The sequence below is a fragment of the Bubalus kerabau genome, chromosome 9 (genome assembly GCF_029407905.1).
Source record: "Bubalus kerabau isolate K-KA32 ecotype Philippines breed swamp buffalo chromosome 9, PCC_UOA_SB_1v2, whole genome shotgun sequence".
Lineage (NCBI taxonomy): Eukaryota > Metazoa > Chordata > Mammalia > Artiodactyla > Bovidae > Bubalus > Bubalus kerabau.
Genome location: NC_073632.1, coordinates 92,085,140 through 92,097,975, shown reverse-complemented (window position 1 = coordinate 92,097,975; position 12,836 = coordinate 92,085,140). Strand labels below are relative to the sequence as shown.

Genomic DNA, 12,836 nt, shown 5'->3' with positions numbered 1-12,836 from the left:
GAATACACAGAAGAAATATACAAAAAACATCTTAATGACCCAGATAATCACAATGTTGTGATCACTCACTTAGAGCCAGACCTTCTGGAAGTCAAGTGGACCTTACAAAGCACCACTATGAACAGAGCTAGTGGAGGTGATGGAACTCCAGTTGAGCTATTTCAAATCTTAAAAGATGATGCTATGAAAGTGCTGCATTCAATATGCCAGCAAATTTGGAAAACTCAGCAGTGACCACAGGACTGCTCAAGGTCAGTTTTCATTCCAATCCAAAACAAAAGCAATGCCAAAGAATGTTCAAATCACTGCTTAATTGCACTCATCTTACATGCTAACAAAATAATGCTCAAAATTCTCCAAGCCAGGCTTCAACAGTATGAGAACTATGAACTTCCAGATGTTCAAGCTGGATTTAGAAAAGGCAGAGGAACCAGAGATCAAATTGCCAACATCCATTGGATCATTAAAAGCAAGAGAGCTCCAGAAAAACATCTACTTCTGCTTCATTGACTATCCGAAAGCCATTGACTGTGTGGATCACAACAAACTATGGAAAATTCTTCAATAGATGGGAATACCAGACCACATGACCTGCCTCCTGAGAAATCTGTATGCTGGTCAGGAAGCAACAGTTAGAACTGGACATGGAACAACAGACTGGTTCCAAATCAAGAAAGGAGTATGTCAAGGCTGTATATCATCACCCTGATTATTTGACTTATATGCAGAGTACATCATGAGAAATGCTGGGCTGGATAAAGCACAAGTTGGAATCAAACATTGCCAGGAGAAATATCAATAACCTCAGATATGCAGATGACACCACCCTTATGGCAGAAAGTGAAGAAGAACTAAAAAGTGTCTTGAAGAAAGTGAAAGAGGAGAGTGAAAAAGTTAGCTTAAAATTCAACATTCAGAAAACTAAAATCATGGCATATGGTCCCATCACTTCATGGCAAATAGATGGGGAAACAGTGGAAACAGTGTCAGACTTTATTTTGGGGGCTCCAAAGTCACTGCAGATGGCGACTGCAGCCATGAAATTAAAAGACACTTACTCCTTGGAAGAAAAGCTATGACAAACCTAGACAGCATACTAAAAAGCAGAGACATTACTTTGCCAACAAAGGTCTGCCTAGTCAAAGCTATGGTTTTTCCAGTGGTCATGTGAGAGTTGGACCATAAAGAAAGCTGAACGCCAAAGAATTGATGCTTTTGAACTGTGGTGTTGGAGAAGACTCTTGCGAGTCCCTTGGTCTCTTGCAAGGAAATCCAACCAGTCCATCCTAAAGGAGATCAGTCCTGAGTGTTCATTGGAAGGACTCATGTTGAAGCTGAAATTCCAATCCTTTTGCCACCTGATGCAAAGAACTGACTCATTGGAAAAGACCCTGATTCTGGGAAAGATTGAAGATGGAAGTAGAAGGGGACAACAGAGGATGAGATGGTTGGATGGCATCACTGACTCAATGGACATGAGCTTGAGTAAGCTCCAGGAGTTGGTGATGAACAGGGAGGCCTGGTGTGCTGCAATTCATGGGATCGCAAAGAGTTGGACACGACTGAGCGACTGAACTGACTGAACTGAAATCTAGGATGCTGCTTGGCCCCAAAAGTGTGAGGAAATATTGATACCTCGAGAGCATACACTTATCAGTGGGGAAGGAGTTGGTGGATAAATAGTACAGTCACCTCATCCTTTAGTAGGACGTTTCTGAGGGATACCCTCCACAGTTCACCAGGATCTCCTGGAGGACTGAGCCCCAGTAACCCACAGCAATCATTATCATATCCTTTAACAAATATGCTTTTCTTTCTCATTTAATTCTTCCTAGTCTCTCATTTCTGCTTGCTGTCATCACTTTCCAAATTGTCTTCATCCAAAACATTCTCTCAGCTCTGATTTAGGGGATCTTATCTAATATGAGATAAATTATTACAAATAGAACATATTCTTCTAGGAACTGTATAGCCTGAACATACTTACCCTGAAGTGCTGTGCAGATAGTTCTTTATCCTGGAGGGGGATAGGGTAGTGAGCTGTTTGTAGATCCTTCAGGGCTGCAGAAAGTTTAGCCTTATCTTTGAAATTAGCAATCACATGTCCAACAGCTTTCAAAATTGTTAAAGCCTGCTCTGTAAATCTGTAGCTCTCCTGTGAAGACCAAGCATAGTACTCAGCTTCATTTTCATTTATTTAGGTGTAATTAAGTTTACAAAGATTTCATTTCTGTTAATATATTAAAAATCTGTTACGTGACTGACTCAACAGTTATTTATGGAGAATTTACTTGATCAAAGTATTTCACCAGGAGTCATGATCAGAGAGATGTTAAACAAGGAACCTGATTCTTGCTCTTGTAGGAACACACAGAAAGAACACTAACCCCACTGGGGGCCATGGGCAATTTCTCCACAGTATTAATATCCAACCTTTGTTCTGAAGAACGTCTAGGAATTAGTCTGACAGCTGTGTGGTATCTGATGACTGAAGGGCAGAGAAGAGTTCAGGGAGAGAGCAATTAAAAAAAAAAAGAAAGAAGAGGCAAGAGGGTGAACTAGCATGTCTTCCTTCTGCTATAAACGCTGAAGAAACAATAAAGCAAGAAGGCGATAGGGATATCAGGAAGGGACTTATTTTTAAAGATGGAGAAAACCCTGAGGTGTTGCAGATGATGGAGAAATTGCAGAGCAGAGGGTGCTTACAGGCAGCCTGAAGAGGGTCATGCAGGAGGAGGACTTTGTAAAGTCTGCTTTTGCCCCTTTCCTTAGAGGCACTATCATCACTCCGCAGTTCCCTGTAGAAATTCTAAGGACTAGTCCAGCAGGAATAGCATGAGAATGGAGCGAGAAGCTGATGAAAACAGAGGCAATTGACTTGCCATATTAATGCATTTACTTCCCCCTGACCTTCTCCCAATCCCCTCAATGCTTTGGAAAAATCTCTTCTTAATAGTTTCTCCCTGAAATGAAACCATGACCCGAAAAGTCACCTGGTTAAGTGGTAGCATTGGGAGTGATCAAGAATGGCTCTGAGAAGCTTGAGTCTCTCTGCTTTTGAACCAATCTATAGCCCCCTTTCCTTCTTGATTAGAAGTGAAGACTACTGGGGCCTAAAAGTCAGCCCCAATAACTTTTATAAGATGGAGGATAATCACAGGAAAATATGAGTTCACAGACCCAAACAGTTAATTAGGGAATTAAATCACCTAAAGAAACAAACTGCTTCCATTTCCTGACTATTGTAAATAGTTTTGCTATGAACATTGGAGTGCGTACATCTTTTTGAATATAAGCCCAGGACATATGTCCAGGAGCTGGATTGCTGGATCATACGGTAGCACTTTGCCAACAAAGGTTCATCTAGTCAAGGCTATGGTTTTTCCTGTGGTCATGTATGGATGTGAGAGTTGGACTGTGAAGAAGGCTGAGCGCCGAAGAATTGATGCTTTTGAACCGTGGTGTTGGAGAAGACTCTTGAGAGTCCCTTGGACTGCAAGGAGATCCAACCAGTCCATTCTGAAGGAGATCAGCCCTGGGATTTCTTTGGAAGGAATGATGCTAAAGCTGAAACTCCAATACTTTGGCCACCTCATGCAAAGAGTTGACTCATTGGAAAAGACTGATGCTAGGAGGGATTGGGGGCAGGAGGAGAAGGGGATGACAGAGGATGAGATGACTGAATGGCATCACTGACTCGATGGACTCCGGGAGTTGGTGATGGACAGGGAGGCCCGGCGTGCTGCGATTCATGGGGTCGCAAAGAGTTGGACACAACTGAGTGACTGATCTGATCTGATGGTAGTCCTATTTTTAGTTTTTTTAGGGCTTCCCTAATAGCTCAATTGGTAAGGAATCTGCCTGCAATGCAGGAGACACAGGTTCAATTCCTGAGTCAGGAAGATCCCCTGGAGAAGGAAATGGGAACCCATTCCAGTAGTCTTGCCTGGAGGATCCCATGGACAGAGGAGCCTGGTAGGCTACAGTCAATGGGGTCACAAGAGTTGAACATGAATTAGTGACTAAAGCACCACCACCATGGAACCTCCATACTGTTCTACATAGTAGCTGTATCAATTTACATTCTAACCAACTGTGTAGGAAGGTTTTCTTTTCTCCATACTCTCTCCAGCACTTATTTTTTGTAGATATTTTGGTGATGGCCATTTTGACTTATGTGAGGTGGTACCTCATTGTGGTTTTGCTTTGCATTTCTCTAATAATTAACAATGTTGAGCATCTTTTAATATACCTGTTAATCTTCTGAATGTCTTCTTTGAAGAAATGTCTATTGAGGTCTTCTGCCTATTTTTTATTAGGTTGCTTTTTAACATTGAGTTGTATGAGCTGTTTGTATATTTTGGAAATTAACCCCTTGTCAGTCACATCATTTGCAAATATCTCCAATTCCATAGACTGTCTTTTCATTTTGTTGGTTTCTTTTCCTGTGCAAAAGCTTTTAGGTTTGATACGTGCACCCCAGTGTTCATAGCACTATATACAGCAGCCTAAAAGCCCATCAGTCGATGCATGGATATAGTACTGGAATATTACTCAGCCATAAGAAGAATGAAAAGCTGCCATTTGCAGTAGCATGGATGGGCCTACAGAATATCATAGTGATTAAGTACACAAAGACAAATACTGTGTGATATCACACTTGGAATAAAATACATAAGTACAAATGGATCTATTTACAAAACTGAAACCTCATAGACATAGAAAACAAACTATGACTAACCAAAGGCAAACAGGTAGGGGAGGGAAAAATTAGGAGTGTGGGTTTAATGATACACACTGCTACATATAAAATAGATAAGAAACAATGACTTACTATATAACACAGGGGACAATATTCAATATCTTCTAATTAGCCTATAATGGAATATAATCTGAAAAAATATATATTAAAACTGAAACACTTGGCTGAATAGCTGAAACTAACATGATACTGTAAATCAATTCTACTTCAATTCAAAAAATAAAAAAGAAACAAATTAGATAAGCCATACTATGTAAAAAAAATTTTTTTTGTTTATTTGTTTGGAGTTTGAAGCAGAGAAAGGTTTATTTCAGGGCCACGCAAGGAGATGGTGGCTCATGCTCTAAAAATCCCCAAGTTCCCTGAAGTTTTTTTTTCTTTTTTTAATATTATAATATCATTATGAGTGCTCAGTCACTCAGTCTTATCTGACTCTTTGAGGTCCCATGGATTGTATCTCACCAGGCTCCTCTGTCCATGGAATTTTCCAGGCAAGAATACTGGTGTGGGGTGCCATTTCCTCCTCCAGAGGGTCTTTCCAACTCAGGGATTGAACCTGAGTCTCTTGTGTCTCCTACATTGGCAGGGGGGTTCTTTACCGCTTAAGCACATTTATTATTCATCTAAATCATATAATGTTGGCAGTTAAGTTGGCTGCCTTTATTTTATAGTTATCTTGAAGAATCGGACATGACTGAGTGACTAACACTTTCACTTTATGTAGTTTTATTTAGTACAGTTTCTTTTAGATAACACTGATTTATTCAGGTAAAAATAATTTTTTTAAAGAAGAGAAAAAACAAGAATTTAAAATAAGCAGGGTAAATCTAATTAAGCATTTAAGGGACATAGATGGTGGGCTTGATGATCTTCCTTCTGTGTCTATTGAGCAGGAGTTAGGTCTGATGAGAGGTGATGCAGAAAGAGAGGAGGCAGCCATAGGGCATCCTTCAGGACCACTGCCTGGAGAGGGAAGAACGCATGACTGGAGCATATCTGGGCCATGAAAACGTGAGCACAGAGTTGGTTTTGAGCCATCCTGCTACTGCTCTGGTCAAGTTTACTGACTGGCTAAGTGGATCTCATCTCACTAATATGAAGTTGTGATATATAGAGATAGATTGGAGGAGCAGGTTAAGCTGAATTATGCAGTAGAAAAGCCCTATAAATACTTGTCTCCCCAAATGCATATGCATATGTCTGAAGATGTCCTTGAGAGGACGTCTAAACCAAGACAGGACCTGAAGGAAGATTTATTTAATCTCTCTTTTCTTTCAGACCCTGTCAGAGCTAGGAGCTAGAAAAACCAAGAGGTTAAGAGCAGATGAAGAAATCACTGACCCTTTCGTGGATCCTCTCTCCCTGAATCCCAGAGTCCCTTCCTTAGGACAAAGAAGGAGGAAAGGAACATTTAAAATATCAAAAATTTAACCTGCATTGAAAAAGTCTGTACTGATCCTTTATGTTTCTCAAGGGAACAATAATATTGATACTATGGGATCTGCCTTAGGTGTTAATAGATGTGTAAGGGAATTCAACAGAGCAGAGGTGAGTAAATAAAATAAAATGAAATAAAATAATAATTATTTTTAAAATAAAATGATTTTACTTGTATCCCTACAGAGTTAAGACTGCTTATTAACATGTCGTATTTGAGAATTTCTTACAGAATATACTTAGTAGTTTTAAAAAGTAAACAAATGAGTAAGCTGAATAAAAAAATAGAAATATTATTTAGTTCAAGATCTTTGAAACTAAAGCACACACACAAAAATCACAGTTGCTAACCAATTTACCGGCTCAAAGTTGGGTAGCACAACATCTTCATCCCCAATGACGAAGGTCACCATGCTGCAGATGTGTATGGAGTGGCCCACGGGGGCATATGCAGTGAAGAGCAGCATGTGTCTCCTAAAGAGAGTGGACACTATATATAGATCCAGGGTCTCCTTTGTTGTAGTCCTTGCCTCTGTTAGCTTCTTGATGATACTTTGTGCTCAAATGAAGTCAAAGGTTAGTATGGGCTGAATTTTGTAACACAGATGAGGTAATGACTGATGAATTTTTATTCTGAAAGAACCCTCAGAGAGCATGGAATCTATATTTCACTAATTATGTTGGATAAAAGCAGTCACACTAAATGACAAAGTTGCACATATTGGAGCCATCTCCCATGCACTGCTGCTGCTGCTGCTGCTGCTAAGTCGCTTCAGTCGTGTCCGACTCTGTGCAACCCCATAGATGGCAGCCCACCAGGCTTCCCCGTCCCTGGGATTCTCCAGGCAAGAAGACTGGAGTGGGCTGCCATTTCCTTCTCCAGTGCATGAAAGTGAAAAGTGAAAGTGAAGTCGCTCAGTCGTGTCTGACTCCTAGTGACCCCATGGACTGCAGCCCACCAGGCTCCTCCATCCATGGGATTTTCCAGGCAAGAAAACTGGAGTGGGGTGCCATTGCCTTCTCCGCCCATGCACTGCAGACATATTGCAGAAGACTGGTCCTGATTTTCACCTCACAACAGTAATAATTCACATTGGCCAAGTGCATTGTAGATTTCATAGTCATTTTCCCACAAATGCATAGCTTCATGTATGTTACTTGTGTCTCTCCTACCAGGTTGTAGCACCATGGAGAGGACTGAGAGCATGTCTTAAAGCTTCCTGGTGGCTGCTTAGGTCCCCTTTGGGGGGAAATGTGGATAGAAGTAGTAAATTGTGAAAGTGTTTAGCTGCTCAGTTGTATCCTACTCTTTGTGACCCCATGGACTGTAGTGCAGTCGGCCAGGCTCCTCTGTCCATGGAATTCTCCAGGCATGAATACTGGAGTAGTTTGCCATTCCCTTCTCCAGGGGATCTTCCTGACCCAGAGATTGGACCCAGGTCTCCTAGATTGCAGGCTGATTCTTTACTGTCTGAGCCACCAGGGAAGCCCAGATAAAAGTAGATTCTTTATCAGTTCCTCATCCTTGGTCATCTTGATGAATGAGCACTCAGACAGAATAATGATTTCTGGAAGAATCTTTCCATACAAGAGTTTTTAGGGGAGATGTGAAAAATATAGTATTTTTAAAATTCATTATTCCTCTAGGAATATTAGATGCTTGCCATAGATTATTTTAGCACTTTATTTTGTTTCTTGGGTTTTGCTTTTTGAATAAGAGCCATAGATTTTCATTAATCACATAGAATTATCATGATTGATCTTGGAAAATTCAGCAAAATATTTATCTTATCTGAAATATGAGGTAATATTTTGAACTTATCAAAAATCATGAAAACTTTTCAACTATATATCTTTTCTTTAAAATGGAAAATGTGATGTGTTTAACCAATTGTATCTTAACTTAAAACTACAGGTAAAATTAAAAATAACTACAGGTAAAACTATAGACTTATAGAAAAAATGCTGTTTTTCAGCCTGTTTTTAAATAAAATCATGGTCCTTATTAAGAACTATGGCATAATAAAACAAAAAGATCATTTTAATAAATTAATTTTAGGAAATACTGGGTTAAACACGTTTAAAATGTACTCTTTACTAAAGACGTTTCAGATTCTTTGACAATTACACATCTTCCAAAAGGTACAACATTTCTCCAGTTTATTTGTTCCCAGAATTATTTTTCTCAAGAATCATGATGATAGACCTATACTTTGTGAAATCACTGTAGGAAACAACATACTAGATTCCATATTGTTTCATTATCTAGTAGTCAAAAGTTTACAAGTCTTCAAATAATTCTTAGTATGGGAAAAATAAAGTCACTCCATACCCAACAGGCAGGCGAACCACTGTAGCCTTGGTAGCATAGGTGTGAATTGTCACAACAAGATCGCGTGGCCTCAGAGATTTCCAAGAAACCGTCTCAACTGTGAGTAGTCCAGGCTCTATGGGAGGGCTGTTCTTTGTTAAAGCTTTAGGAAAAGTTAAAAAAATTATATATATATAAAGTTCGATTGTGAGAGTAAAGTTGGCCATCACTAGTATTGCTTTTTTATCAATATGACATTAATAATAATAATATAATTATAATGATATTAACAACAACCAACAATTAGACATATTCTGAAAATGCTCATAAAACATCAGAAATTATGCTGGGTAAATAGTTATGGGAAATAATACTCGAGAGGAAGCAAGATCTTTGTTCCTATTCTTACTTTTCTCCTCATAGTCATTCCCCCAGCTGAGGAAACCAGGAATGGAAAAGTTAGAAAAAAAGAGGTCAGCCAGGTATATTTCACTGTAGTATACCACTGCTTTTCTTATGTAGAGCAGGAATCACAATATCACAATCACTGTTGGATGCAATTTTAAAGGAGGAAAATGACTACATCTGGGGAAATGAGAAATTTTCCTAAGAAAGTGTCAAAACAAGGGCAAAATATGCTACATTTTATCTAAGTTTTTTACCTTTGATTCTTAGCTTTAAGTATGTGGAGAAATAACATAATTAACAAAACTTTCATTTCAATTAAATTAACATTTTAAATTTAATTGTATTTTGTAAATTAATTAAAACAATCTAATCGAACTTTAATTAACTTTTTTAAAATCTGAAAATGGGTAGAAAATATTATTCTTCATTGGTAGCTGAGGGCAAAATACTTCTTACCTTGTTTTGCAGCTAACCCTCAAGCTAATGTTACAGGCCACCACGTGATCTGAAACATTTCCATGCATTTGGAGTTTCAATGTTCTAGGATGTGGTGCAGCTTAGGAACTATTGGTTAGGTAGACATACTAAACTCACCCTGCTGAGTCTAGAACGTTTATTCAACAAATATTTATTGCCCACCTGCTACATATCTGATACCATTTAAAACATTGGGTATATCTTGGTAGGAAAACCATAGTCTCTGCCATCAAGGTAAGCAAGAAATTCAATATTAAGCATGCAGCAAATATTTATACCTATACAGGGTTAGAGCTGTTCATTTGAGTTACATATAAATGCTTTAGTAAAACAAGTCAATCAAAGAATACTGTTTTGTGCATATGTGCGTGGAGAAGGCAATGGCACCCCACTGCAGTACTCTTGCCTGGAAAATCCCTTGGACACAGGAGCCTGGTGGGCTGCAGTCCATGGGGTCCCTAAGAGTCGGACATTACTGAGTGACTTCACTTTCACTTTTCAGTTTCATGCATTGGAGAAGGAAATGGCGACCCACTCCAGTGTTCTTGCCTGGAGAATCCCAGGGACGGGGGAGCCTGGTGGGCTGCAGTCTATGGGGTCGCACAGAGTCAGACACGACTGAAGTGACTTAGCAGCAGCAGCATATGTGCATATGTTCACAAGAAACCGGCCTTAGAGAAGAAAAGGAACAGTCTATCTGTTAGAATAGGAAGGAAAGGTGACTAGAGCTTCAGAGAGTTCAATATGAGATGAGTGGGTCATTTCTGATCTCTTCAGTGAAAACAGTAGCAAAGGTCATCACCTGAAAAGGAGGAAGGATGAGAGTGGGAACTGAAGATTTGAAGACGGAGAGAGATCTGCAGGTTTGCAATAATCATCCATAAGAATGAAAGTTTGGAGGATGAATGAACTTGGGGAATGTTGACAGTGCTTAGGCCATTTATTTGTTTGTTCTTTTTGAGGTTTGTGGTCCTCAGTTTAAAATGGGGCTGCTACTGCTGCTAAGTCGCTTCAGTAGTGTCCGACTCTGCGCGACCCCATAGACAGCAGCCAACCAGGCTCCCCCGTCCCTGGGATTCTCTAAGCAAGAACGCTGGAGTGGGTTGCCATTCCTTCTCCAATGCATCAAAGTGAAAAGTGAAAGTAAAGTTGCTCAGTCATGTCTGACTCCTAGCGACCCCATGGACTGCAGCTTACCAAGCTCCTCCATCCATGGGATTTTCCAGGCAAGAGTACTGGAGTGGGGTGCCTTTCTTCAGTAACAGTCAGCTGCTCTGATGCAACCTCAGATCAGGAACAGAGATATTTTCAACCAGTACTAGGGTTTTGTCAGAAACATAACTTGAGAGGGTAAGAAAGCACTTGTGTTGAGGGTACATGTGAAGAAATGTCAATAAATACAATGATGGGCCATGGAAACTGTGTTGGGCCTCAAAGAAATAAGGATCTGATGAGAGTGGACACAGAAAAACTTGTAAGGTTGATGAATGGTGGTCCCCATTCAGTCCAAGAATTGTAGGGGTAGAACTCTAGACAGACTGAACTGGAGCTTCAGGTGTGGTGGTCAAAGAGCTTAAGATTGATTGAGATAATACAGTTAGTGGTACAATAAAGTCTAAATAAAACCATGAGAGTAGGAGCCCAGGGCGGGATGGAGATAAAGGCCTTTGGAAGAGTCAAATCAAAGATGAAAGAGCTTGTGATTTTAAATAGATTTTGAAAAAATCAAGAATGATGACATGTATAAGTGGAAAGAGAAACAGAGGGACTAGGTGTGCTAAAGAGGTGATCATATGACCAGAACAAAGAGAGAGATGGGTGGCAAGAGTGAGCATACTCCTTGATGTCAGAGGAGCAGGAAGATCTTAGGAGGTCTAAGGAGGAAATAAGTTCCTTCATTCGGTTTCTAAAACTTGTAGTATACATTTTCTCTGAATAGAAAGTGAGCTGGCCTTTCAGACTGTAATTTTCTCATGGCCCTCTTACCTCCAGATTCTCCCCAGCGTACCAATGCAGAAAAGCAGATCAGCAGTTCAATGGGCTTTAAACTGTCCACGAATAGGTGATAGGACACACGTTCATCTAAAAACTGCAAGAAATAGACTAATTGTTGCATTTCATATCAGCCTGTTAATGGTAGTATTTCCCAATTCTAATGACAGTACAATACCTGACCTTCATAGAGCATTTAGTGTGTTCTAGACACCACAACAAGTACTTTTCACTTTCATGCATTGGAGAAGGAAATGGCAACCCACTCCAGTGTTCTTGCCTGGAGAATCCCAGAGATGGAGGAGCCTGGTGAGCTGCCGTCTATGGGGCTGCACAGAGTCGGACACGACTGAAGCGACTTAGCAGCAGCAGCAGCAGCAGACACCACAAGTACTTTACAGATTTAATGAAAGAAAGAAAATCACACTGGTGCATGCTGGCAGCAGTCCATGGAAAACATATCAGCAGAGGCTGAGACCAGCCACCATATCAGAGAGAGCCAAAGCTCTCCTCTGTGAGTAAAGAAAGGGGGTATGCTTGTTCCAGAAATGACAGTAGAGGAAGAAATTGAGCCCACAGCTGAGCAGTGCTCAGAAAATAGGTCCCTGATAAGTAAACAGGGAGAGAATAGAAATGTATTAAGGTAGGCTACTTGGGCTTCCCTGTTGGCTCAAACGGTAAAGAATCTGCCTGCAAAGAGGGAGACCTGGGTTCAATCCAATAGTTGGGAAGATCCCCTGAAGAAGGCCATGGCAACCCATTCCAGTATTCTTGCCTAGAGAATCCTATGGACAGAGGAGCCTGGCTACAGTCCTTGGGGGTCACAAGTAGTCACACACAACTGAGTGACTAAGCACATGCTACTTGGTGGTTTTTGCTATTACTCCTTCATTCTACAAGGTCTTCAGAACTATACCTATTGCATGCTGATGAACCAAACTGGATGTTTGCTTGGGGCATGCAAGAAAGTACTGAACACAACTGGAATATCTCATAATGGGCAGGCACATAAGGATTACATGAATATGATTTCAATCCATCTTAGGTGGGTGCTATTAATATCTATAATTATGGATGAAGAAACTGAAATACAGAGAGGGTAAGTAATTCGTCAAAGGTCACAGAGCTTGCAAGTAGCACAGCTGAGATTCAAAAGTAAGTCTGTCTATCTACTAATACCTAACTCCAGTGTTGGTCTTTCAATTATTGTGCTATTACTGCACTTCAATTTCCCAGTGCTTCAACATAATTTTGACTGATGGTGTATGGTAAATGTGTTAATTTAATTGTCATTATACGTTAAAGGCTTTCTATATTATTTTACAATATTTAAATAACAAGTTGAAATGCAAAAAAATCCAAGTTATATTGTGAAAAAGAAATCCTTAGTAATCAAGGATAATAAGATTTCTAGAAATGTTTGATGCAATGTAACTATTTAAAATGATT

The 12,836-nt window shown here is 39.9% G+C and overlaps 1 protein-coding gene across 1 annotated transcript in view; it reads right to left on the bottom strand.

Annotated features, from left to right (window-relative positions):
- Positions 1-12,836, bottom strand: part of ADGB (androglobin) — a 185,652-nt gene that overhangs the window by 72,057 nt on the left and 100,759 nt on the right. The window contains exons 17-20 of the mRNA XM_055534699.1: positions 11,382-11,484; positions 8,532-8,673; positions 6,559-6,673; positions 1,988-2,155 (exon numbers count right to left, since the gene is read on the bottom strand). Coding sequence (XP_055390674.1) covers positions 1,988-2,155; positions 6,559-6,673; positions 8,532-8,673; positions 11,382-11,484 — 528 coding nt within the window. The remainder of the gene's footprint in view (positions 1-1,987; positions 2,156-6,558; positions 6,674-8,531; positions 8,674-11,381; positions 11,485-12,836) is intronic.